At 38.3% G+C, this 26,686-nt stretch overlaps 1 protein-coding gene across 2 annotated transcripts in view; it reads right to left on the reverse strand.

The window, feature by feature from the left end:
- NXPE3 (neurexophilin and PC-esterase domain family member 3) overlaps nucleotides 1–26,686 on the reverse strand; it is a 47,190-nt gene that overhangs the window by 19,160 nt on the left and 1,344 nt on the right. The window contains exons 3-6 of one of the 2 annotated variants that reach the window (XM_077884041.1): nucleotides 24,759–24,946; nucleotides 21,573–21,878; nucleotides 4,633–4,768; nucleotides 2,000–2,754 (exon numbers count right to left, since the gene is read on the reverse strand). In XM_077884041.1, the coding sequence (XP_077740167.1) occupies nucleotides 2,000–2,688 (689 nt within the window). In that variant the 5' untranslated portion in view covers nucleotides 2,689–2,754; nucleotides 4,633–4,768; nucleotides 21,573–21,878; nucleotides 24,759–24,946. The remainder of the gene's footprint in view (nucleotides 1–1,999; nucleotides 2,755–4,632; nucleotides 4,769–21,572; nucleotides 21,879–24,758; nucleotides 24,947–26,686) is intronic. The other variant, XM_077884040.1, reaches the window with a different exon arrangement.

A 26,686-nucleotide genomic window follows, 5' to 3' on the forward strand; every position in this document is an offset into this window, starting at 1 on the left:
TAAAAGTTCACCTCAAACTCTATTTTCCCAGCAAACTTCCAGGTAAGGAAAAATTCTTATGATTCTACTACAAAGTCTGTTTCTACTACAAAGTGCCATCAGCCAGCCTTATCCAGGACATACAAGTAAGGACAGGGACATACATTATTTCATCCTTCACAATTCATAGGTGTCTTCTAGTTTTTTGTTTGTTTTTTGTCTTCTAGTTTTAATGGTAGGATTTGATGTCAGGAATATTCTTAAATTTTACAAATCCTCTAGCCTTTTTCCCATTTTTTCCCACATGGAATTGCCATAAATTACAAGCCATGATGGGCAGCCCGGGTGGCTCAGTGGTTTAGTGTAGCCTTCAGCCCAGGGCCCGATCCTGGAGATCGAGTCCCATGTCAGGCTCCCTGCATGGAGCCTGATCTTCCCTCTGCCCGTGTCTCTGCCTCTCTCTCTCTTTGTGTCTCTCTCGTGAAATAAATAAATAAAATCTCAAAAAAAAAAAAAAAATTACAAGCCATGCTTCCTCTTTTTTGCTAAGCCACAAATGCACTGACAAGACAGCTCCAAAAGGGGGAGTAACTGAGCAGTCTTCACACATTAGCAGAAAGTACACAGAACTGAAATAATTTGCTCACCGTCACTGATAAACAGCTTGTCTGAGATCAAACCCGGGATAAAATTAAAGCTGAAGTCCTGGTGTACTTACTGAGCCACACAAAAAACTAGTCTTCTGAACAGTACAGTAAACACATTGAGTAGTGCTCCCCCTGCTGGCCTTCCAACAGCATGGCAGGAGTCCACCAAATGTGTGTTTAAAACTGGTAGGACCAAAAGCGGACTCCAGGAAAAGTGGAAAAATCAGAGGGCTTTATTTTAGAATCTCCCATAGACTGCAGACCTTATGATAAGTACTTCTCCCCCACTAAGGAATGAATGTATGTAAAACACGAAATTTTTTAGGGTTGCCCAGATGTACTTAACAAAAACTACCTCTCTACCAGAGAATATTTTTTTAAGTACTTATTTCACTAAAAAAAAAAAAAAAAAAGACATTTTTACATTCTTTCAAATAACTGGACTTTGTGATAATATGGCTTTCTAACTTTTTTTTTCCCCCTGAGGCATTGCTATTTTACTTCACAACTATATGGAATGTTGAAGAAATCATTTTTAGTCATACTGATCCCATACATTCTATTATTTTTTTTCCATACATTCTATTATTATTCCATATATTGATCACCATGCTGAAAAAGTTTTACACTTAGGTTCAAAAACAGAAATTTGTGCACAATAATGCAGAAATTTCAATGATTATTAATTCAAAAAATATAGTTTGCTGTGGTATTCCTCTGCCCATGTTTATCATTAAATCAACCCAGCAATGTTGTCACATTCTTAGTTCTTTTCCTATCAATACATGTTTAATACGTCACTTAAAATTTTTTCATTTTATTAGACATGAAGCTAAGACACTGGCCTGACTACAATACCTCTAGTTCTTGGGTGATTTTTTGATCCGTTCTGTGAATAAGCAATTTTTCTTATATAACTATAGATATGCTATGTGGTTCTGAAGTAAAACATAGATATAAGGGTAAAAAAACAAAACCTCAAGGGTAAAAAGTCTTTAATTTAAACTGGAATAAGATCTAAGCTTCACTTTCTAAGAACTATTCACAAGAAGGCATCTGGCTTAGTCAGCGGAGTATGCAGCTTGATCTCAGGGTTGTGGGTCTGAGCCTGACACTGGGTGTAGAGATTACTTAAAAATGAAAAGAATCTTTAAAGAATTTTTTTAATAAATAAATAAAAATAAAAACTATTCAAAAAATATAAATATTTATTTTCTTTTCACTACCTCTCCCAAATTAGGCCAACTTCAGAGAGATATATGAAGCAAATAACGAAAACAAGAGTGTCCCCTAAATGGGATAGTGTCTCCTAACTGGGACAAAAACAATGGAAAAGGACCCTTAAATCACCTCCCAGAACAAGAAGCCCATACCTCTGGAAGAAAGCATTCTCTGCAGTAGTCAGAAGGCCCTTCAGGTATCCTCCTTTGAAATGGTTAATTCTGCTGCTGCAAGGGAGCTTCTTTGGTTTGAAGCAGAACCAGGGTTCTCCAGTGTAGAGATCTGTAAAGTTACACAAGGGCAGACTCCCAGGAAGACACACATTGCACTCCGTGGTTTCAGAAATTCTTCCTGAACGGAAGAGACTCTTGAAATATACCCTGTGTGGCTTCTCTTCCTGTAGGTGCTGAAGAACTCTGATCCCTTCAGTCGGGTGGACCAGAGATATGGACACTTTAACTTTGCCTGGCCAGAGCAAAGTAAAAAAGACCTTGTAAAACCCATTCTGGTAGTCTACCACTCTGCCCACAGCCCCTGCCTGCAGCTTAGGGGAGTGGATTCTGGCCTGCAGGTAGTCTCCACCATATTTCTTGGGCTTTCTTTGAAAATCCTGTACATGAACCAGCACTTCTAGTTGGCTTCCCACCTTGAAGAAGGCTGCAGAGTTCAAGATAACAAAGTAGCTGGAAGAAGGGTCAGTGCTCTTCAAAAAGGGGACTGGACCCACATCAGGCACCTGCCACTGTAAGGCGGCCAGCAAGGAGTCCTCCTCCATGCGCTCCCGGCTGGACAGAGTCTGATGCTCGTAGCCACAGTAAGGATTCCGGCTAATTCCTGTCATCTGGGAGGAAACAAACTGTCCACTACTATCGATGAATGTGGCTGCAACAGTCTCATGGTCCAAGTACTGAAGAGAAAAACACAAAAACAGAAACCACAGCTACAATAAATGTCCTTCTATCAGCCAAATATATCTCTGCTATAGCTTAATTTTAATAAAACTACTTGGAATGATATTGTTTCAAAAACCAAAGCTCACTAGTTTTACAGGGCTATCTTACTGTAACAGAGAAATCAATATGAGAAATAACACAGAGAGATCTCCAACCTTCTGTGAATTTTACCTCCAGGAGCTCAATCAGGTTCCCAAAATCAGTATCAGAAGAAAAACAAAACAAAACAAAACGAAAAACAAAAAAAAAAAAAAGAAAAAAAGAAAAAAGAAGAAAAAAAAAACCTTCAAAGCTTCCAGCAGAGTAAGAAAAAGAACCATCTGGAAATATAACAAAGCATTCTGTTCTTCTTAACAAGGCCTGATTTCAAGAGAAACTATTTTACCAGAGCCTAACCTATTGGGATTTTATCAGAACTGAACCAAACTGGGGTAAGAGGCATACCCAGCTCCAGCCCATTCTAATCATCTATCCAACTTAAGGAGTATGGGGAGAGGACTGAAAAGCAATTCTGAAGTTCACAGCCCAGTAGCAAAAGCTCACTAAAGGACTGAGACTTACTCATGGGACTATAAAACGCTTCACCTCACCACCTTACAACTAATCAGTTCCTTTTACCCAGTACATAACATTCAGCTTTCAAAAAAAAAAAAAAAAAAAAACTACAAGACTACTAATAGGCAAAAAACATAGTTTGAAAGCACAAATCAAACATCAGAACTAGAATTAGGTATGGCAGGGTTGTTGGAACAATCAGACCAGTAATTTAAAGCAACTATGATTAACATGCCCCTAATAGAAAAAGCAGACAACATGAAAGAACAGATGGGCACTGTAAGGGGAGAGATGGAAATTCAAAGAAAGTATGAAAAGAAAAAAAATGCCAAGAATAGAGAACCTAGAAATGGACTCTCAACTCTATGGTCAACTAATCCTCGAAAAAGCAGGAAAGAATATCCAAAGGAAAAAAGATGGTCTCTTCAACAGATGGTGTTGAGAAAACTGGACAGCCATTTGCAGAAGAATGAAACTGAACCATTTTCTTACACCATACACTAAAATAAACTCAAAATGGATAAAAGACCTAAATGTGAGACAGGAATCCATCAAAATTCTACAGAAGAACACAGGTAGCAACCTCTTTGACCTCATCCATACCAACTTCCTGCTAGACACCTCTTCAAAGACAAGGGAAATAAAACCAAAAATGAACTACTGGGACTTCATTAAGGTAACAGGCTTTTGCAAAGCAAAGGAAATAGTCAACAAAACCAAAAGATAACCTACTGAATGGGAGAAGATATCTGCAAATGTCTTATCAGATAAAGGTCTAGTACCCAAAATCTACAGAGTACCAAACTCGGGGCACCTGGGTGGCTCAGTCGGTTAAGTGTCTGCCTTCAGCTCAGGTCATGATCTCAGGGTCCTAGGACGGAGCCCTGATTTAGGATCCCCACTCACCGGGAAGTCTGCTTCTCCCTCTGGCCCTCTCCCTGCTCATGCTCACACACTCTCTCTTTCCCTCAAATAAATAAATAAAATCTTTAAAAAGATAAAAATAAAAAAAGAACTTATCAAACTCAACACCCCAAAAACAAATAATCTTTAGGTCAAAAAATGGTAGAAGACAAGAACAGACATTTCTCCACAGAAGACATACAAATGGCCAAAAGACACATGAAAAAATGCTCAACATTACTCAGCATGAGGGAAATACAAATCAAAACCACAATGAGATATCACCTCACACCAGTCAGAATGGGTAAAATTATCAAGTTAGGAAACAACAGATGTTGGAGAGGATGCAGAGAAAGGGGAACCCTCTTTCTTACACTGCTTGTGGGAATGCAAGCTGGTGCAGCCACTCCGGAAAACAATATGGAGGTTCCTCAAGAAGTTAAAAATAGAGCTACCATGACCCAGCAACTGTACTACCAGGTATTTATCCAAAGGATCCGACACAGAGATCTGAAGGGGAAGGAAAAAAAAAAAGAGGGAGGCAAATCATAAGAGACCCTTAACTATGGAGAACAAACTGAGGCTTGATGGAGGGGAGGTTGGCAGGGGGAGGGGTTAAACAGGTGATGGGTATTAAGGTGGGCACTTGTAATGAGCACTGGGTGTTATATGCAACTGATGAAACATTAAACTCTACCTGTGAAACTAATAATACACCGTATATTTATTGAATTTAAGTTAAATTAAATTTTAAAAGCCTACCAGAAAAAAAGAAAGAAAGAAAGAAAGAAAGAAAGAAAAGAGAAAAGAAAAAAAAGAAGAAAAGAAAAGAAAAGAAAGAAAGAAAGAAAAGAAAAGAAAAAAAGAAAAGAAAAGAAAAGAAAAGAAAAAAAGAAAAGAAAAGAAAAGAAAAGAAAAGAAAAGAAAAGAAAAGAAAAGAAAAGAAAAGAAAAGAAAAGAAAAGCCAGACAAAGCAGAGAGGACTTTTAGGGCTGGGAAATGGGAAATCTCCATAATCTTCCTATAGTGTAAACTCTGACAGTTGTTTTGGAGTTGTTTTGGTAATTAAAGTGCCTGACCTCAATTTTGATTGCCAAGGCATGAATTTTCAAAGAGGTATCCACTTAAAAGACTGCTATCTCAGAAAAACACAATGCCAGCCACAAGACTAGATAAAGAGCCAGGCCACCACCTGCCTCAATAAGCTCCTTTGCTTTAGAGATCTTGGTAGATTTAGATAAATGACCATTTCCTGTGCTTTAAATTTCCACTCTTATGTTTCAAATTCACTAATAAAAACTGAACCTGTGAAACCCCAGGCCCCTATTCTTAGATTCCCCCCTTAGTAACCCTAGACCTGTACTCTTTCTTTCTCTACCCATGATTTCACTGTGTGGCCTCCAGTGTGCTGTATACCCTCCAGGACCCATGAATAAGAAAACTTGTTATTGTTTTTCAAAGATCCCTGCTTGCAGTCATAGTAAGAACCACAAGAACCAGTCCAGCAACAACAGTGGTGATCAAGAGGCTGAGACCAGCGCAAAACATTTCCTGTCAATTTTGCTTTAAGCCTACAAGAGACTCATTTTAGACCTAAAGACACGTGCAGATTGAAAGTAAGGGAGTAGAGAAACATTTATCATGCAAATAGGTCCGAGTAGCAAAACTTATATTGGACAAATTAAACTCATATTGGACAAATTAGATTTTTTTGTTCTTGTATTGTTTGTTGTCGTCACTATTTTGTAAGAAGGCTCCACACCCAGCATAGAGTTCAATACGGTGCTTGAACTAACGATCTTGCGATCAAGACCTGAGCTGAGACCAAGAGTCAGACACCAAACCAACTGAGCCACCCAACAGCATCCCTGTTCTTGTATCGTTTTTATCTGCTTTGGTATCAGAGTAGTACTGGCCTCATGGAATGATTTTGAATGTGTTCCCTCTATTCCATTATTTGTAAGATTGTGACAAAGATTGTCATTAATTTTTTTTTAATGTTTGGTAAAATTCACCAATGAAACCATGAGGTCTTGGCCTTTTCTGTGCTGGGAGATTTCTGATTCCTAATTCAACTTTCATTCTTGTTATTGGTCTAAGAAGATTTTCTACCTCTTGAATTCAAGATTCATGATTCAATCTTAGTGAATTGTGTGTTTTAGGAATTTTTTCCTCTAAGTTATCTGAATTTTTAGTATATAATTGTTTACAGTAATCTGTTATCACACTATGTATTTCTGTGCTTCTCTGTTGTGTTGTTTTCTCTTCCATTTCTCCTTTTGGTTTTTGAGTCTTTTTTTTTTCTTTTTAAAGATTTTTTTTTTAATTTTATTTGAAAGAAAGAAACAAAGACAGAGAGAGCACAAGCACAGAGAGACACAGAGAGAGAGGGAGAAGTAGACTCCCTGCTGAGCTGGGAGCCCAATGTGGGGCTCGATCCCAGGACCTGAAGATCATGACCTGAGCCAAAGGCAGTTACCATCTGAGCCACCCAAGTGCCCCTTTTTTTTTCTTACTGTAGTTAAACTGTTGCTAATTAAAAAAAAAAAAAAAAAATTGGTCATTACTTTCAATGTAAAGTTATTATTTATTCTGGTCTCTATTTGTTTCTGATTTTTCTTTGTTATTGCCTTCTCTACTAAATTTCAGCTAAGTTTCTTCTTTTTCTAGTTCCTTGTGGTGTAAAGTTGCTTATTTCAACTTTTTTTCTTAATACAAGCACTCATAACATAAATTTCACGCTAACATCTGTTTTTTTAAATATTTTATTCATTTATTCATGAGAGACACAGAGAGAGAGCAAGGCAGAGACACAGTCAGAGGGAGAAGCAGGCTCCACGCAGGGAGCCCGATGTGGGACTCGATCCCAGGACTCCAGGATCATGCCCTGTGCCGAAGGCAGACGCTAAACCGCTGAGCCACCCGGGCTGCCCCCTAACATCTGCTTTTACTGCATTCTATAGGTTTTGGAATATTATTTTTTCCTTTTCTTTTGTTTGTGACACATTTTGATTTGCCATTTGCTTTCTTATTGGGCCAATTGCTTATACAGTAGTGTGCTGCTTAATATTTACATATTAAATATTTAACATTTACATAGATTTTCCAGCTTTGTTTTATTCTTGATCTTTAGTTTTGTACCACTGTGGTTGGAAAATATATTTGGTATGATTTCAGTCTTCTTAAATTTTAATATTTGTTATGTCTCTTTTTATGTGATTTAACCAGGGGATTCTTCTGGGTGTACTTGAAGAAAATGTATATTCTATTTATCTGAGATGCAATGTTCTATATATACCTTTTAGAACCATGTATTCTGAAGTATGCTTCAAGTTCTTGCTGAAAAAAAAAAAAACATAACTTTAACAGAAGGTATGCATTTAAAATAAAGCATATCAGGGATGCCTGAGTGGCTCAGGGAGCCCGATGTGGGACTTGATCCCGGGTCTCTAGGATCAGGTCCTGGACTGAAGGCGGCGCTAAACCACTGAGCCACCTGGGCTGCCCAAAGATCTTTTTAAAAAATAGTCATCAAAAAATAAAAATCAAAAATCAAAAATAAATGACCAAAAGCAATGTAACAGAAATGGAGAGTGCTTTTGAAAGTCTCATTAGTAGACCAGACACAACTGAGCAAATAATCTCTGAGCTTGAAGATATGTCAATGGAAACTTCCAAAACTAAAAATCAAAGAGAAAAAAGGATGAAAAAAATGAGAACAGAGTATTTAAGAGCTGTGAAAATACTTTAAAAAGGTGTAACATGCCCCAACAGGAAAACCAAAAGGATGAGAAAGATAGAAAGGAACAGAAAAAATATTAAGACAACAATGACCAGAAATATCCCTAAATTAATGTCAGATTCCAAATTACCAATCCAGAAAGCCAAGAGAATACCAAGTAGAATAAACACCAAAGAAAACACACAAAAAAACTACATCCAGATATACCATATTCAAACTGCAGAAAGTCAAGATAAAATATCTTGAAAGAAATCAAAGCAGATTTTAAAAACACTTATTTTGGGAGAAGCAAATATAAGAATTATATCTAACTGCCGAGAAATTATGAGAAGTGGAGAGAAGTGGAGTGCAATGCTAAAGGTAATGAGAAAAAAAACCCCTACAATTCTGTACATTGCAAAATTATCCTTCAAAAGTGAAAAACTAAAGACTTTCTCCAAAGAAATTGAGAGAATCTGTTGTCAGCAGACCTGTGTAACAAAAAATGTTAAAAGTTCTTCACAGAAAAGCAAAAGATATAGATCAGAAACACTGATTTGCATAAAAAAGGGAGAGCATCAGAGAATAAATAAGGTGAAATAAAAGCTTTTACTTTTCAGATTTTTTTTGCCTCAACTAACAATTTATTCTTCAAGAGTAATTACTGATCCATTTTTGTGAATATTTTCCTATTCATAATTTATCTAACAGATAACAATTTGCCCAAAATAATAATAGCAACAATGTATTCAATTGCATATGCATGTGTACATATATGTTTATGTATAAGTGAAATAAATGACAATGATTACTGTCATTATACAAAAAACAAGAGGAAGAAATTAGGAACACGTTGTCATTACAAGGTATCTGTACTACCAAAGCAGCAGTATGGTGTTGATAGCAGATCTGGATTGGTTGTAAGTGCACACTGCAAACTCTTAGGAAATCACTTAAAGAAGTAAAATAACAAATATAATTGATATAGTAATAAAAGAGAGTAAATGGAATATGTAAAATGCCCAATTAAAACCACAAAAGGCAAAAAAAAAAGAGAAGATAATAAAAACAAGGACACTGAATAGAAAACAATAACAAATATGATAAGCATTAATCTAACTGCATCAATAATCACTCTAAACGTTAATGAGCTAAATGCATCAATTAAAAGAGAAATCATCAGAGTGGATCAAAAAACAAGAGTCAATTATATGTTGCCTACAAGACACTTGCTTTACCTTTTTTATTATTAAAGTATAACTGACATACAGTGTTGTATTAGTTTCAGATATACAACATATTGATTCAACAATTCTATATATTACTCAATGCTCACCATGGTTAAATGTACCTACCATCTGCCATCCTACATTATTACAATATTATTGACTACATTCCCTATGTTATATTTTTTGTCTCTGTGACATATATATTTTATAACTGGAAACTTGTACCTCTTAATCCCCTTAATTCATTTTGCCCATTCTCATCCTCCCACTCCCCTCTGGCAACTACCAGTTTGTTCTCTGTGTTAAATCTTTTTGTTTGCTCACTTCTTTTGATTATAAATTCCACATATAAGTGAAGTCATATGGTATCCATCTTTCTCTTTCTTCACCAAAATAATACCTTCTAGCTCTATCCATGTTGTGGCAAATGGCAAGACTTCATTCTTTTTTATGGCTAAGAAATAGTCCATTTGTGTGTGTGTGTATACACAAACACTACATCTTCTTTATCCGTTCATCCATCACCAGACATGTGGGTTGCTTCCATATCTTGGGTATTGTAAATAATGCTGCAATAAACATAGAGGTGCATATATCTTTTTGATTTACTGTGTTCATTTTCTTTGGGCAAATACCCAGTAGTGGAATTACTGGATCGTATGGTATTTCTATTTTTTTAATTTTTTGAGGAAGCTTCCATACTGTTTTCTACAGTAACTGCACCAATTTATATTCCCACCAACAGTGCACAAGAATTCCCTTTTCTCTGCATCTTTGCCAATACTTGTTATTTCTTATCTTTTTGATACTAGCCATTCCAAATGGTGTAAGGTTATATCTTAGTGTGGTTTTGATGTGCATTTCCCTGATGAATAGCAATGCTGAGTATCTCCAATGTGTCTGTTGGCCATCTGTATGTCTCTTTTGGAAAATGTCTATTCAGGTCTTCTGCAAAATTTTTAATTGGATTTGTTTTTGTTTTTGTTTTTAATATTTTGGATATGAACCCATTATCAGATATATCATTTGCAAATATCTTCCCCCACTTAGTAGATTCCCTTTTTGTTTTGATGGTTCCTTTGTTGTGCAAAAAATTATTCTGGTGTAGTCCCAAAAGTTTACTTTGCTTTGGCTTCCCTTGCTTTAGAATATCTATGCATAAATATGTGGCTAAGGTTGATGTCCAAGAGATTATTGTGTGTTTTCTTTTGGGAATGTTATGATTTCAGGTCTCACATTTAGGTCTTTAATACATTTTGAGTTTAGTATGGTTTAAGATAGTGGTCTAGTTGCACTCTTTCGCATGTAGCCATCCAGGTTTCCCAAGAACATTTATTGAAGAGACTTTTTTCCATTGTATACTCCTGCCTCTTTCATCATAGATTAATTGACCCTAAAGACATGGGCGTATTTCTGGGATCTCTATGCTGTTTCACTGATTTATGTGGGGTTTTACGGTTATGAAATTTGGCTTCTTGTCATCAGTTCCTGAAAACACGTCAGAGCCATAAAGGTGAAATAGGTGTCTTATTCAAAACAAGCCTCTTTTGGAAAGCATTAAGAATGGCAGCTGGCTGCCAGGGGAACCAACCATGATTAGAGGATTGGACCTTTCGGTCCCACCACCTAACCATCTGGGAAGGGAAGAGTGGCTAGAAGTAGAATCAATTGCCAATGGCTAACAACTTACTCAATCATACCTATGGAAGGAAACCTCCATAAAAACCCAATAGGATGAGGTCTAGAAAGCTTCCAGGTTGCTGAACACATGGAGATTCAGGGAGAGTGGCACACACAAAGAATATGGAAGTTCCATGCTCTTGCCACATACATTGCCCTATGTATCTCTTCCATCTGGTTGTTCTTAAGTTATATCCTTTTATAATAAACCAGTAATCTAGTAAGTAAAATGTATCTCTGAATTCTGTTGAACCACTCTAACAAATTAAACCCAAGATGGGGGGGTCTTTGGAACCTCTAAACTATACCCAATTGGTAAGAAGCATAGGTGACAACCCAAACTTACAAATTGCATCTAAAGTTGGGGGGTAAGGAAAGAGTCTTGTAGAACTGAGCCTTAATATGTGGGACACAATGCAATTTCCAGGTTGATAGTGTCAGAATTAGGTTGAGTTGTAGACTACCCAGATGTCTAAGAATTACATTGTGGTGTGGAAAAATCCCCCACATACACACTGGAAATTGTATGCAGAATCTTTTTAGTACTTAACACAGAAAACTGCATCTAATATTATACAGTGAGGCAAACTGCAAGGGGGAAAAAAAAAGCAATAACAACAACAAAGCAAAACCAAAAATTATTCTCAATAGCTAGTATTACCTGTTACAAACCACTTAAACAAATGCCTCAGGCTCCCCACCTATGCCAAAACACTTCAAAGTCCTATATAAAGTAAATATAAACCCCACACAAAATAAAAAATAACCCCACAATATATAAAGGATTTGTAATGATCTTCTTGGAATTTATATTATTTTCCCTTTCATTTTACACTTACAGACATTTTCAATTAAAAGGATTTCATTAGGAGCCTTCATTTTAAAGGAGAACATGGTATTATTTGTTAATTTTAAAAAGTAATAGAGTAGGGCAGCCCGAGGGTGTGATCCTGGAGACCCGGGATCAAGTCTCATGTCGGGCTCCCTATAAGGAGCCTGCTTCTCCCTCTGCCTGTGTCTCTGACTCTCTCTCTCTCTCTCTGTGACTCTCATGAATAAATAAATAAAATCTTTAAAAAAATAAAATAAAACGTAATAGAGGAAAACAAAAATGACTGAAAATGTCCTATTAGCAGAATTGACGTCAGCATAACAGCCTAAGATATTCCTCCTTTTCGTCCCCCTTTCAACAATTACTTAGGCATCTGTCCACAAACAAAAGTGCCTTTATGGGAGTTATGAGAAACAGAACCATATGCTAAGGGACCCAGGAGTCTCACCCACATGTGCATCTGGTAATAGGCAGACAGACCTCAGCACAGGCTGCAGAAGAGCCAGTGGACCTGCCCCAACTCCTCACGACCACAGTTGGGGAAAACCTGATAAGTACTGACCTGGGCAGATCCCAGTGAATGAAAACGAATCTGTGGAAATCCAGTCTTCCTCACAGGGAGAGGTTCTGGCCCGCCACTGGTGACGCAGTGCAGCCCCTCCCTCAACACAACACAGTATGGCTGAACTATCTGGGGGCATCCTCTCCCAAAAGGGAAACGGGAGAATAGTTGAGTTCATGCTCAGTCCCCCATGCTGTGGAGGGTGCTGCTGGAGAAACCCTATCTCTCCAGCAGCACCCAGAGTACTGAGGCTGGGCCTTCATGACTGACGGGAGGGAGGAGATCAGGAAAAAGACAAATGAGAATATCAAAAGGCACTGAAGGGACTCAGTTCCTGCTAACTGCACTCAAAACTTTAGCAGGAAGTCGATCCACAAGCCTATAGGATCATCACCTGACAATCTCCCCACTGGGCCCAAGAGCTAAGTGATAAACTCACACCTCCCCCACTCTGCAACCAGCTCCTCTCATAGGTTTCCAACTGAGGTGGCAACTCTAAGTCTGATAGGTGAGTGCTATCAGAAAAACAGATTGTTATCTATTGGCAAAGAAGAAACCAGAAACTTGAGTTACAGTGCCACTTTCTGGAAAACAAAAAAAGTTAACAGCAGCTAGCCTGGTGGTTCGTAAGAATCAGAGAAAAGATAAAAGCTTAAGAATTGTGCCACATGAAGAAGCAAAAAGGTGAAGAAGATGCTATCCATATAAGGAGACAACCCAGATACAAAAGGACTAAGAAACAGTTTACCCCGTCTAGAGACAACTAGTATAGATTTGAGGAAGTGTTTGCTACCTTAAATGCAAAAGCAGCAGTTCAAATCTACATGAAAAACCAAGGAAATACATCGTCACCAAAAGATAACAATAATGGCACAATAACCTAACTCAATGGCACAGAATTTAACAAGCAATCTGATAAAGAATTCAAAATAGCTGCTTAAGAAAATTCAACAAAGAAAACACAATCAACAAAGTACATCAATAAATTGAGAAATCTACAAAGACAGAGAAATCATAAAAAAGAAAACAAATGTAACGAATGCAATGAAAAATGCCATACAGAGCATCTACAATAGAGTAGATCAAATGGAAGACATAATAAGTGAGGTGGAAAAAAGAAATTTTGAAATAACCCAATCAGAAATGAATAAAGATCGCTTCTCGGCCTTTTGGCTAAGATCAAGTGTAGAAATGAATAAAGAGAAAAGAATGAAAAAGAATACAGCAAGTCTACATGACCTATAGGATGACAGTAAATGTACAAATATTAAAATAATCAGGATTTGAGAAAGAGCAGAGAATGAAAAGGGGTCAGAAAGTTTATTTAAAAAGATAATAGCGGGGATCCCTGGGTGGCTCAGCAGTTTAGCGCCTGCCTTTGGCCCAGGGCGTGATCCTGGTGACTCAGGATCGAGTCCCACATCAGGCTCCCTGCATGGAGCCTGCTTCTACCTCTGCCTGTGTCTCTGCCTCCCCACCCACCCTCTGTGTGTGTGTATGTCTTTCATGAATAAATAAATAAAATCTTAAAAAAATAAAAATAAAAATAAAAAATAAAAAGATAATAGCTGCCAACTTTCCAAATCTGGAGATATAATTGGATGACCAAGTCCAGGAATCTAATAGATCACCCAATTATCTAAATGCAAAAAAACTCTAAGACATAATATGACACTGTCAAAAACAAACACAAAGAATGCTAAAAGTAGCCAGAAAAAAAGACTGTAATTTCAAAGGGACACCCATTTGGCTATCAGCAACTTTCTCAGCAGAAACTCTCAGGGCCAGGACAGAGTGGAATGACATATTCAAAGTGTTGAAAGAAAATAAGTGTTGGCCAAAAATACTGCATCCAGCAAAGTTAGCTTTCAGGTATGAAGGAGAAATAAAGACTGTCTCAGACAAACAAAAGCTGAGAGAGTGCATCATCACTAGATCTGCCTTGCAAAAATGCTGAAAAGAGTCCTTTAAGCTGAAATGAAGATACTAATTGGTGACACGAGAACATATGAAGGTATGTAACACACACACACCAAAAGTATATAACACAATAGTAAAGAGAAATATATGGTCAGATTTAGAAAACTAATTCTATAATAGATTCTACAAAACTCTAATTCTATAATAGTGTGTTAACCACTTAACTACAGCATAAAAGTTAAACAGAAAAGCATCAAAAGTAACTATAGCTACTACAGTTTAATGAATACACAATATAAAAAGAGGTAAATTGTGACATCAAATATATAAATATAAAAGAGAGAGAGTAAAAGAGTGGAACTTTGTATGCTACCGAGGTTAAGTTGCCATAGGGTTAAAATGGACTGCTTTATCTAAGAGATATTTTATATAAGTCCCATAGTAACTACAACACAACACAAAAACAGAATAGATTCACAAGAGAAAGGAAAAAACAGCATACCACCATGGAAAAACACCAATTTACAAAAGAAGGCAGAAACAGAGGGGAAAAGAAACTATGAAAATACAAAACAATCAGAAAGCAATTAATAAGATGGCATTAGTAAGTCCCTATATACCAATAAATACACTAAATATATGTGGATTGAATTCACCAAGCAAAAGGCAAATAGTGGCTGAATGGGAAAAAAAAAAAAAAAAAAAAAAAAAACCACCAGACCCAACTATAGGCAGCCTCCAAAATACTTCAGATTTAAGGATACACATAGGCTGAAAGCAAAGAGATGACAAATGATATTCTATACAAGTAGAAACCAAAAGAAAGAGGGGTGGCTACTATATTTACATGAGACAAAATAAACTTTAAGCCACGAACAGTAACAAGAGACAAAAAAGGTCATTATATAATGATAAAGAGATCAATTCATCAAGAGGATATAATAATTGTAAACATATACCAACCCAACATCAGAACACCTAAATATATTTTATTTATACACACATGTAAATAAAACATTAACAGAACCGAAAGGAGAAATAGACAACAATAAAAGAATAGCAAGGGACTTCAATACTCCACTGTCAGCAGTGAACATCATCCAGACAATATCGACAAGGAAACACTGGATTTGAACCACACATATATTAGATCAAATGGACCTAACAGACATTTATAAGGCAATCCCTATCAAAATTCCAATGGCATTTCTAATAAAAAAATAGAAAAAACAAAATTTGTATGGAACCATAAAAGACCCCAAATAGCAAGAGCAATCCTAAGAAACAAGGATAAAGTTAAAGGTACCATACTTTCTGATTTCAAACTTCACTACAAAGCTATACTACTCAAAACAGTGTAGTACTGGCATAAATACAGGAGAGAATTAAGACCCCAGAAATAAAGCTCCACATATATGATCAACTAATTTTTTTAAGTAATCTATATGCCCAATGTGGGGCTCAAACGCATGACCCCAAGATCAAGAGTCATATAACTGAGCCAGCCAGGGACCCCTAGGATCAACTAATATTTGACAAGGGAGCCACAAATATTCAATGGGGAAAGCATAGTCTCCTCAATAAATGATGTTGGAAAAACTGGACAACAAGTAGATAAATGAGTATACCTATTTCTTAAACCATTCAAAATGGATTAAAGAGTATGTTACAAGGTCTGATATTGTAAAATCCTATGGTGATAATCAAATTGCAATATATAAATATAAAATCAACACTGCTGCACAACTTAAACCTACATGTTATATGTCAATTGTATCTCAATGAAAAGAAAGAAAAGAAAATTTTTCCTTATCTACTGATTACCTATTAGGAAATACTCCAGCCTCCCTCTCTTCTTTAATTGTTGTAAGGATATGACAAACAAGGAACAAACCATGCATGCTCACAACATACCCCCTTCCTACCTATTTCCTCTCTTCCTTTCCTACTCTTAATCTTGTTCTTTGGGTAGCCATCCCAGCTACTCAAGATCAACCAATTTCAGGATACAAAATCCATATGCAGAAATTCTTTGCACTTCTATACACTAACAATGAAACGGCAGAAAGAGAAAATAAGAAAACAATCCTATTCACAGTTGCACCAAAAATAATACAATACTTAGGAATAGGCCTAACCAAGGCGGTGAGAGACCAGTACTCTGAAAACTACAAAACACAATGAAAGAAACTAAAAGATATTCCATGCTCATGGATTAGGAGAATAAATACTGTTAAAATGTCCACATTACCCAAAGCAATCCACAAATTTGATCTAATCTCTATCAAAATACCAACAGCATTTTTCACAGAACTAGAACAAACAATCCTAAAATTTGTATGGAACCAGAAAAGACCCCAAACAGCCAAAGCAATCTTGAAGAACAAAACTGGAGGTATCACAGGGTGCCTGGGTGGCTCAGTCATTTAGGTGTCTGCCTTTGGCTCAGGTCATGGTCTCAGGGTCCCAGGCTCAAGCTCTGCATCAATGGGCTCCCTGCTCAGTGGGAAGTCTGTCTCTCCCTCTCCCTCTGCCCCCACCCCCACTCATGCTCTCTCGCCTCTCTAATAAATGAATTAAAAAAAAAAAAAAACTGGAGGTATCACAATCCCAGATTTCAAGATATACTACAAACTGTAGTAATCAAAACAGTATGGTAATGGCACAAAAACAGACATATTGATTAACAGAACAGAGAGCCAGAAATAAACCCATGATTATTTGGTCAATTAATCTTTGACAGAGGAGGCAAGAATATGCAATAAGAAAAAGTTTCTTCAACAAATGGTGTTGGGAAAACTAGACGGCTACCTGCAAGAGAATTAAAACAGACCACTTTCTTATATCATACACAAAAATAAATTCAAAATGGATTAAAGACCTAAATAGGATACCTGACCATAAAAAATCCTAGAAGAGAGCACAGGCAGTAATTTCTCTGATTCGAAAAAATATATACCTCCCTCTGTTTACTACAACATTATTTATAATAGCCAAGATATAGAAGCAACCCAAGTATCCATCCATAGATGAATAGATAAAAAAGATGTGGTACATATATACAATGGAATATTACTCACCCATAAATAGAATGAAATCTTGCCATTTGCAATAACATGGATAGATGTAGAACACATAATGCTAAGTGAAATATGTCAGAGAAAGACAAATACCATATGATTTCACTTATATGTGAAATTTTTTTTTCATATGTGAAATTTAAGAAACAAAACAAAGAAAAGGAAAAAAAGACATCTCCGCCCCCCCAAAAAAAGACTCTTCAATAGAGAGGACAAACTAGTGGTTACCAGAAGGGAGCTGTTGGGGGGTTGGATGAAATAGGTGAGGGGAATTAAGAGTACACATATTGGGATGAGCAGTGAATAATAAACAGAATTGGTGAATCACTATATTGTTCACCTGAAGCTGATAAAACACTGTATGTTAATTATACTAGAATCTAAAAATTAAAAAAAAGACCAGCTGAATGACCCATGTAGCCCAAACCAAGAATCAGGAGATACATGGTGCTAAGCCACATGAATTTTATTCACAAATGAATAAGAAGGCAAAAAATTCAATTTGCTTAAATTTTCCTAAATGACAACTCTATTCTAGGCCAGTGACAAGGACAACCTCAGGGCCTGCCACTTTTTTAGATTCAAAGCCAAGAGGAAACACCACCAATGGTCACTCTGGAGCCACTACCAGTGGTAAACCGGAGTGAACATTACATCCCACATGTTTCACTCTCTGCCTACTGAAAAACAGCACTGTGGTGTGCTGACCTGTCAGCTCGGGGGCAGACCTGACTGATCAAGGCATAATCCCAAATGACTGATCCAGGAATGGGCATGGGACCCAATTCTGGCCTATGAAAATTCAGAAGAGGTTGCTGGAGGTTTCTGGTGGATGCATGCAGCCAAATCCAGACCTGCCAGTGCTCTGGTAACAGCTATCTGAATTTTACTTGCAAATGGAAAAATGCAAGAAATCTCTTCAGAAAGTGAAGAGAACAAACTCTCAAACTGGACATGAACAAGGATGCAACCACCTATTGCTACGACATCCTACAATCCAGTCATGAAAGAGGATGCCATGGACAAAAGCTAACACAAAGGAAGGAGGGCAGAGAGAAGACACAGAAACAGCCTCAAGTGTACCCAACTTATCTCCTGACTCTACTGTAAATGACTAATATTCCTTAATAGGAAAGCCAGCCAGAATTAGGTTTCTTCATTTACAGCCAAAGGCCCCAGAGACTGGTGTTTTTTTATAATGAGAGAAATATATATATTTAAAATATCAATGAATAACGGGGAAGAAAACAGGCCATGCTCAGTGAGGGCTTATCAGAGCAAGAGTATTGATCCCCTGTACAACTTTTGCTGGATATTGCTTCATATACCTCCCTTTCATATTATGTGGTATTTTTAATGAAAACTGAGTCTGTGTGTTTTAGAAAATGCTCACTCTCATCACAAGAAAAGCATACTCAGGATCAGAAGCATAGGATGGAAAGAGGATTAAGGGATGGCAGACTGCCAACCCTCAGAGCCTTTCCTGCTCCCCATCCCTCACCCGAAACTTCTTTATCAATTATCATCACAGTAATAAACTGAACAGTTTAAAAGTCATGGCAATATTCTCATTTTGGACAAGATGATCTCCTTAGGCAGGGGAAATGTTTTACCGTGCTCTACTGAAAGACCTATTTATTATTTTCAATGTCAGAATTGTCTTAATCGTTTACTACTGCCATCTCCCTTCTCCCTTACGCTTAAGTTTGTGTTGGTGAATAATGAGAGCTATTAGTTGGCATTCAGTCCAGAAGTTTTTGAGAACTAAAGTAGGAATGTTAGGGGAATTTTCTCAAATTCCTTCCTGACTGTAATAACATGAATGATGTGGGACTCTGACCTACCCTCTCAAGTCTTTCTCCCTTTCCCTGCCTCCTTACCGAACACAGACCCACACAAGTTTCTCTTTTCTCTCTTTGTATAACCAGGCTATTGAATGTGGTAAAACACACACACACACACACACACACACACACACTCACAAAACCAATGAAGATGAGTGCCAAGCACACCTATGGTCCTGAAAGTTACTGCCCCTCTGTCAACCTGCAGGGTCAGCTCCATCTCCCAACCCTGTTCTTCAAAGCTCCTACAAACAAACCTCCTGCATAGCACCCCCTTCCACCTTCCATTTCCTCTACAGGCAAGAACTGCTTCAATGTCCTACCCTCCAGCAGCAAACATATCTACATTGCCAATCATCACGATAGTTTTCCTTCTTAGGTCAGAGGAAAGAGCATAGCCCCTCCTACAGAATTGATATTAAAATGGTAACAAGAATACTCACAATGTACCATGTTTCTCATCCTACATAAAGTTATAAGTGCCAGGGCACCTGGGTGGCTCAGTGGTTGAGCATCTGCCTTTGGCTCAGGTTGTGATCTTGGGGTCCTGGGATCGAGTCGTGCATTGGGCTCCCAGCAAGGAGACTGTCTCTCCCTCTATGTCTCTACCTCTCTGTGTGTCTCTCATGAAAAAATAAAATAAAGTATCTTTAAAAAACAAAAAGTTAAAAAAAAACAAACAAACAAAAAGTTAGGGGGACGCCCGGGTGGCTTGGCGGTTGAGCGTCTGCCTTGGGCCCAGGGTGTGATCCTGGAGACCTGGAATCGAGCCCCACACTGGGCTCCCTGCATGGAGCCTGCTTCTCCCTCTGCCTGTGTCTCTGCCTCTCTCTCTCTCTCTCTTTCTCTGTGTCTTTCATGAATAAATAAAATATTTTTTTAAAAAAGTTATAAGCTCCATTTGTGCTCTAGATCCTATTCTCTCCTCTCCTTGGTCCATTAATCCTTTTCTTCTCTGGCTTCTCAATTATCACTATCCCCTCAAATTCAAATTCCTCAGACTTCCACTTCTAGCCAGGACAAAGAAACAGTGAAATTTACCCTTCCACCTGAAACAACTTTTTTTTTTAAAAAAAAGGCCTGAATATATGAAAAAATGATTTTCCAGACCCTGGACGTTAGACCACAAAGGATAGTGATGCCTGAAAGATGGGAAATACAGGAAGTGATCCTTTGCTTACAGCCTTGAAAGCATTTCCAGGCTGAAGCATAGAGAGAAGATCCCAGGTGGAACCTAGTCAACTACTCAAGCTGAAGAGATGTGGCTGAGTCTTAATAAACCAAGGTGAATCCACAGGACAGAGTAGCAGGAGGAGAGAAGTCAGGAGATGTACAGAGGGTCCCACTCGAATACTGAACGGAGTACTGGAGGGCCCAAGTGCCTGATGAAACTACTGGAGGCTGAAGGAAGAACCACCTGAGAGCATGAAAGACAACGGTAATCTGAGCTCCCTTGGGACTGGAATGTTTGTGGACACAAACATTCCATGGATAGCAAAGCCTGACAGGCAGAGAAACACTGTAATTAAGCTGGAGGGGGATCCCTGGGTGGCGCAGCGGTTTGGCGCCTGCCTTTGGCCCAGGGCGCGATCCTGGAGACCCGGGATCGAATCCCACGTCAGGCTCCCGACGCATGGAGCCTGCTTCTCCCTCTGCCTGTGTCTCTGCCCCTCTCTCTCTCTGTCTCTCTCTCTTTCTCTCTCTGTGACTAACATAAATAAATAAAAATTAAAAAAGGAAAAAAAATAAACTCTAAGCTGGAGCTGCAACCTAAGAAATATCAAAGACCCACAAAAGTAAAAGAACAGCATAATTTTTTATAGAATTACTCCATAAATTTTGGTGACGTATGAGAGGCAAGAGCAAGGGAGAGGGGAATACCACTAAATTCCTTCCTGATGCCTAGCACTGGAAACGGTTCAATAAGACACAGTCCCGGCCCCAGTGGGCCATTCCATAGTCTTCAGAACAGATTCATCAACTTCCTCCTCTGAGTACTCCTTCAGCTTTTGGCCAGGAGTCAGCTAAAAGGTCCCCTCCTTGAAAAAGCTTTCCTTCACCTCTCTAACTAAAGGTCCCCTCCTTGAAAAAGCTTTCCTTCACCTCTCTAACTACTACAGAGTAGCCTGCTTTCCTTTCTTTACAGTACTTTTCACAATTTCTAATTATCATTTATTATTACTGTATGATTATGATTACTTACTGTTTTCTCCCATGCACAATTAGAATATGAGCTCCATATATGAAGAAATCATGTTTGTCATCTTCACCACCGTACCCTTTGTGACCACCATGGTCTATAACCACTGAAGGTACTCTACTTACTGAATGAAAACAAGAGCTATGACCAGGATAAGTTTTCCGATGGTAACATTTCCCAGGCTAGTTTGCTCCAAATCCTTAGATTTGGTTCCCTTAGTTACAAAGGAGTATACAAAGTACTCACCTCAACCTGAGTAACATTGATGACCAGCACCACCACCATCAACACTGCAAGCAGACAGCAGAAAAGCCGTAGTTTGAAGAAACTGATCCACATTGTCTGGCTGTGTCTTGATCACCCATGGCCGACACCATGCTACCTTCACTCCTCAAAACTCCATTTCTTTGTTCTTCTGATGTGCAGGTGAGCTTTTAGTTTTGCAGGTGAGCTTTTAGTTTAATTTGCTTCTTTTCTGCTAGTATCAGTAAGAGTTCTTTGTATGGAGGAGAAGCTGGGGTTGATTTAAGAAGTACACTCTTCAAAGGACTCCTTCAAAAAGGGAAGATGAGAATACGCGTCATCAGCTGCAACAGCCTAGTGTGTGCTAAGAGGAAAGACACTACATTTCCTCTTCAACCCTCTCAAAGGCCCAAAGTCATGACAAGAAAGCAAAGAGCAGGAGCACAGTAAAATCTGTTCCATATCCAATTTGCTCAAACCCAACCCCAGGCTTCCACGTAAATAGAGTGATATTTGTCCTACAACCTATTTAGGTTTTAACTTTTAAGAATACAGAGAAGAACATCTTCAAACTCTTAGAAATAGAAAATTAGAGTCACTGTTAAATTTCTAGAGGTCTAAGTAAATAAAATCATTTCCCTTCCCGTATGGTTATATAATACCTCTAAAGTAATTATATTTTATCAGCATTAAGAGGAAACCTCATGATTTTATGAGAAGTTCTGGGATACTGTGCAAACCATCCTGACCTCCTCTAGAAAACAAGGAGCAGTGTCCCCCTGCACAGCAGAAAACATGAAATACTCTTTGGATTTTCAGCTCCCCACCACATATATAGAACTGATAATGCTCCCTCAGCTGGGTAACAGGGCACAGGAGGGAAGACACTTGCCCTGGAGATATAGGAAAGAAAAGCTAAGCCTGAGGATTAAGAGGAGATCCAAATCTTTCATCATCTCTGCCAGAGGGAGAGGACTTCAGAGCCTGCCACTCCTAACTGTTCTCCCATATGATTTCAAAATGCTGCCCCCAGTTGTTATTTTGGTAATTGTAAGCAGAGAATGTACTATTTTTTTTTTAGGATTTTTTAATTTATTCATTTGAGAGAGAGAGAGCACAAGCGGTGGGGGAGGGGGGAAAAGAGGCAGAAGGAGGGGGAGAAGCAAGCTCTCCGCTGAGCAGGGAGCCCCACGTGGCGCTCGATCCCAGGATCTGGAGATCATGACGTGAGCCAAAGGCAGATGCATAACCAGCTGAGTCACCCAGGTACCCCAAAAGTACTAATATTTTGTTCCTAGCTTGGCTTTCCATAGGGGGCAGTGTGGAGAAGATGAAAGGGTGCATAACTATGGTATAGGGGACCAATGAATACCTCAGCCGCACCAGCACTCCCTGACGCTGTGTACTGGACCTGGCAAGCCATCCTATTCCCTCACTCTTCCACACTGTCTAATCCATTCCCATGCCACAAGGACCACAACTCCCCCTCACCTCCACTTTATAAAGGAGACAGGGCTAGGCTATTCTAACATGCTCTCCATCCTCAGAATTGCCACAGAAATTTCTTCTCATTTCTCTTCTCAGTGTTTTCACTCCTCTGTATTTGTATGTATTTCCTGTCCCCAACTAGACTATACCAAAAATGACTATTTAAAACACGCGCGCACGCGCGCACACACACACACACCCACACACACAGAAACTAGGGGCACCTGGGTGGCTCAGTCAATTAAGCATCCAACTCTTGGTTTTGATTCAGGTGGTGATCTCAGGGTCATGAGACCAAGCCCATGTGGGGCTCTGTGCTCAGCATGAAGTCTGAAGCTTGTCCCACTCTCTCCCTTTGCTCCTCCCTCTGCGCTCAAGCTCTCTTTCTCAAATAAATAAAATTAAAAAAAAAAAAAAAACAGAAACCATATATCAGAGAAAGAGCAACTTAATAACAATATATCATTCTTTGATTCCCTCATAGTACCTCCCCCTTATATGATATATGTTGATTCAACAATCTACACAACAAATAATTATGGAGGCCTACTCTATACCACACACTGCATTAAATGACAAAAATTCCCATGGAAAAGCTTACACTCATACTAGGCAAGAGGTAGCTCCTCTCCTAAATTAAATAGGAATAAATCCACCACTCCTGGCCACCTCTATAGGGATACTAAGTACTGTGAAAGGATGCACTTAACCATTTGATCACTCCTCAACACTGGCCCTCTCCAACACCCAAGCACACACTCACCCCAAAGTGCCTGTAAATTCTGGAAAGAATGGCTGTGAACTAGAAGAAATAACTCTGTCATCAGGGCCCAACTGCTCCTCTGCAGAAACCCTTCTCAAGGAGCTGGCCATAAAAATCATAGGTTTCCCTCATGCCCAGAGAAGGAAAAGACCAAAGGTGATACTCCACAGAGATTCAGCAGCACCATAGTAAGCACGGTCTGTGTACCATGGAAACGCCAACAGCTGAGAGAAGCTCAGTGTTACTCAGAGCCACGTAGCAGCAGCAGTCAGGAGTGCAGAAGGATGCCAAGGGCAGCAGACTCTAGAGCTACAGGAACTATAGGGAAATAGCAATGCAAATATGCAAGAAGACCCCCACAGCCAAAGACTTCTACTGAAAATCATCATTGGAGAGTCATGCCAAGGAAGACCTAACTTCCTGCTGGGAGCAAAGAGAGCACTGAGTTTTGAGAGACCCATTTGTACACATCTAAGTAGATGTGGCTGGAGGCGCACTTAGACCTCTTGAAAAGACATATATTAAAATGTTGATAGTTGTCACCTCTGTGCGGTTTTCTTTCTCCTTAGTCTTTATCTTTCTGTCTTAACTTTTCACCAAGAAATAAAAATTACAAATATAAAGAAAAAAGCAAGTTTCTAAAAGTAATAATTAAAGATAAGCCATAAGGAGAAACAGAGCATTAAACCAAATATAGGAAAACAATTCAAAATGAAAAATTTCAAAGTTGAAGGAAGAAATCTCTAACCATTCTCTACTATTTTTCTACAAATATAAAACCTAGGCATTTTAAGTTTATTTGCAAAGACAGCAGGACAATATCATTTGAGATCTCAAATTACCTTAGAATTGAGTAAAAACAAAAGGGTTAAATAGGAATGACTCTAACAAAAAATTTCCTAAATCAACCAAAAATAAAAATATATAATGTGATTTACCTTTTTTTATAAATGTCCGGTTCCCAAGGAGAGATGCTTATTAGAACTAAGAAATTAGAGCTTACATCTAACTTTCCTTCCAGTGTAAAGTCCTGAATTCAAGCAATCGTGAAAGCAGCACTTATTCTTGTCTTGCCATATTCAAATCATAGGTTGATACTTTTTTCATTTGTATACCATTCTTCCTTCTACAACAGGGATAAACACATGACACACAGGTTAAAGATACTGAAATTAAGGAAAACATATTTGAAATCAAGAGTATAATTTTATACCAAGATGTACATAGATTTTGGTATAACATAGTAGGAAAAACATTTCCTTTACTATTAATAAAAAAACAATAACTGGCTATTTATATATGTGAACTTAAATATGGCAAGTCATGCTCAGACCTAAGCTGAAGGTCAAAACCTTATAAGTAGCATTATAACTGGAAAAAATAAATAAATTAAATAAGTAAATAAATAAATAAATCAAAGATAGAAGCACCCTATGTTACTTTTTCTTAAAGACTAGAATAATCATGTACTTAACAACCCATCCTACCACAATAGAAAACAAGATAGATCCAAAAGTTATGATTACTCCAGGAGAAATTTAAATTTGAGCAGTCTGATTTTCAAATCTTTCTAATCTGCCAGTCCACCACTTAGTCATGCTTCATATTTAGGTTTGAAGGACAAGCAAAATGTAAAACGCATGGTGTGTTGGGTCTTTCACCAAAGCTTATTAAGACAACTTACCAGGGGCGCCTGGGTGGCTCAGTCAGCTGAGCGCCTACCTTGGGCTCAGATCATGATCCCAGGGTCCTGGAATCAAGCCCCATGTAAGGCTCCCGCTCAGTGGGGAGCCTGCTTCTCCCTCTCCTCCCTGCTCATGCTCTCTCTCACTATCTCTCTCGCTATCTCTGTCTCTCAAATAAATAAATAAATAAAATCTTAAAAAAAGAAGACTACTTACCAGCCAATCTAACTTCCTTATGACCTATCCTAACAACCCCAGACTACCTCTCTGCACCTGTCTTCCTATCCCATCTTGCGAGAGAATCACAGTGATTGCTTACATCACTTGGAATTAAAATTGTCAATAACATCAATGAGACAGTTGAGTTCAGTACTAAAAAGAAAATTAGGCAGCAAACCCATGCCCTAGGGAACTAAAGTTCTTGGACAAGCATTTAACAAAGACAATAATGTACTAGAGGATAACCACACATCCAGTTTCTGGGACAGTTCCCGTCCTAAATACCCTGAACTGCTATCCACATAAATGTAATTGTACTTATCAGACCAAGTGTCTAGAATTTTAATTCAGAGTACAAAGACTACTTCACAAAAGACAATCAGATTTACATGGACAATACCCAAATTTAAATATTTATATATCAGGGGAGCCTGTGTGACTCAGTCAGTTAAGCATCTGACTCTTAATTTCAGCCCAGGTCATGACCTGAGGGTTGTGAGATTGAGCCCCACATTCAGGCTCCATGCCTCCCCCAAATTTATATATTAAACTTTCCAAATTGCAGCTATAGAACTCATAAATACAGAGAACAAACTGCTGGTTGCCAGAGGGGAGGGGAATCAGGGGGATGGGCAAAATAGGTGAGGAAGATTAAGAGATACAAACTTCCAGTTACCAAATAAGTAAGTTATGGGGATGCAAGTATAGCATAGGGAATATAGTGAATAATATTGTAATATCTTTGTGCGGTGGCAGGTGGTAATTACACTGATCATGGTGATCATTTTGTAATGTATATAAATGTCAAATCACTCTGGTATACACCTGATACGAACAGAACACTGTATGTCAACTGTACTTCAATAAATAAATAACAAAGAGCAGGTATATTTCATAAGGTGCTGGGTAAGATCTTGAAACTTAACAAGCCAGGATCTAGAGAAAGAACTGGAGACCTATCC

This window comes from Canis aureus, chromosome 35 (assembly GCF_053574225.1).
Source record: "Canis aureus isolate CA01 chromosome 35, VMU_Caureus_v.1.0, whole genome shotgun sequence".
Lineage (NCBI taxonomy): Eukaryota > Metazoa > Chordata > Mammalia > Carnivora > Canidae > Canis > Canis aureus.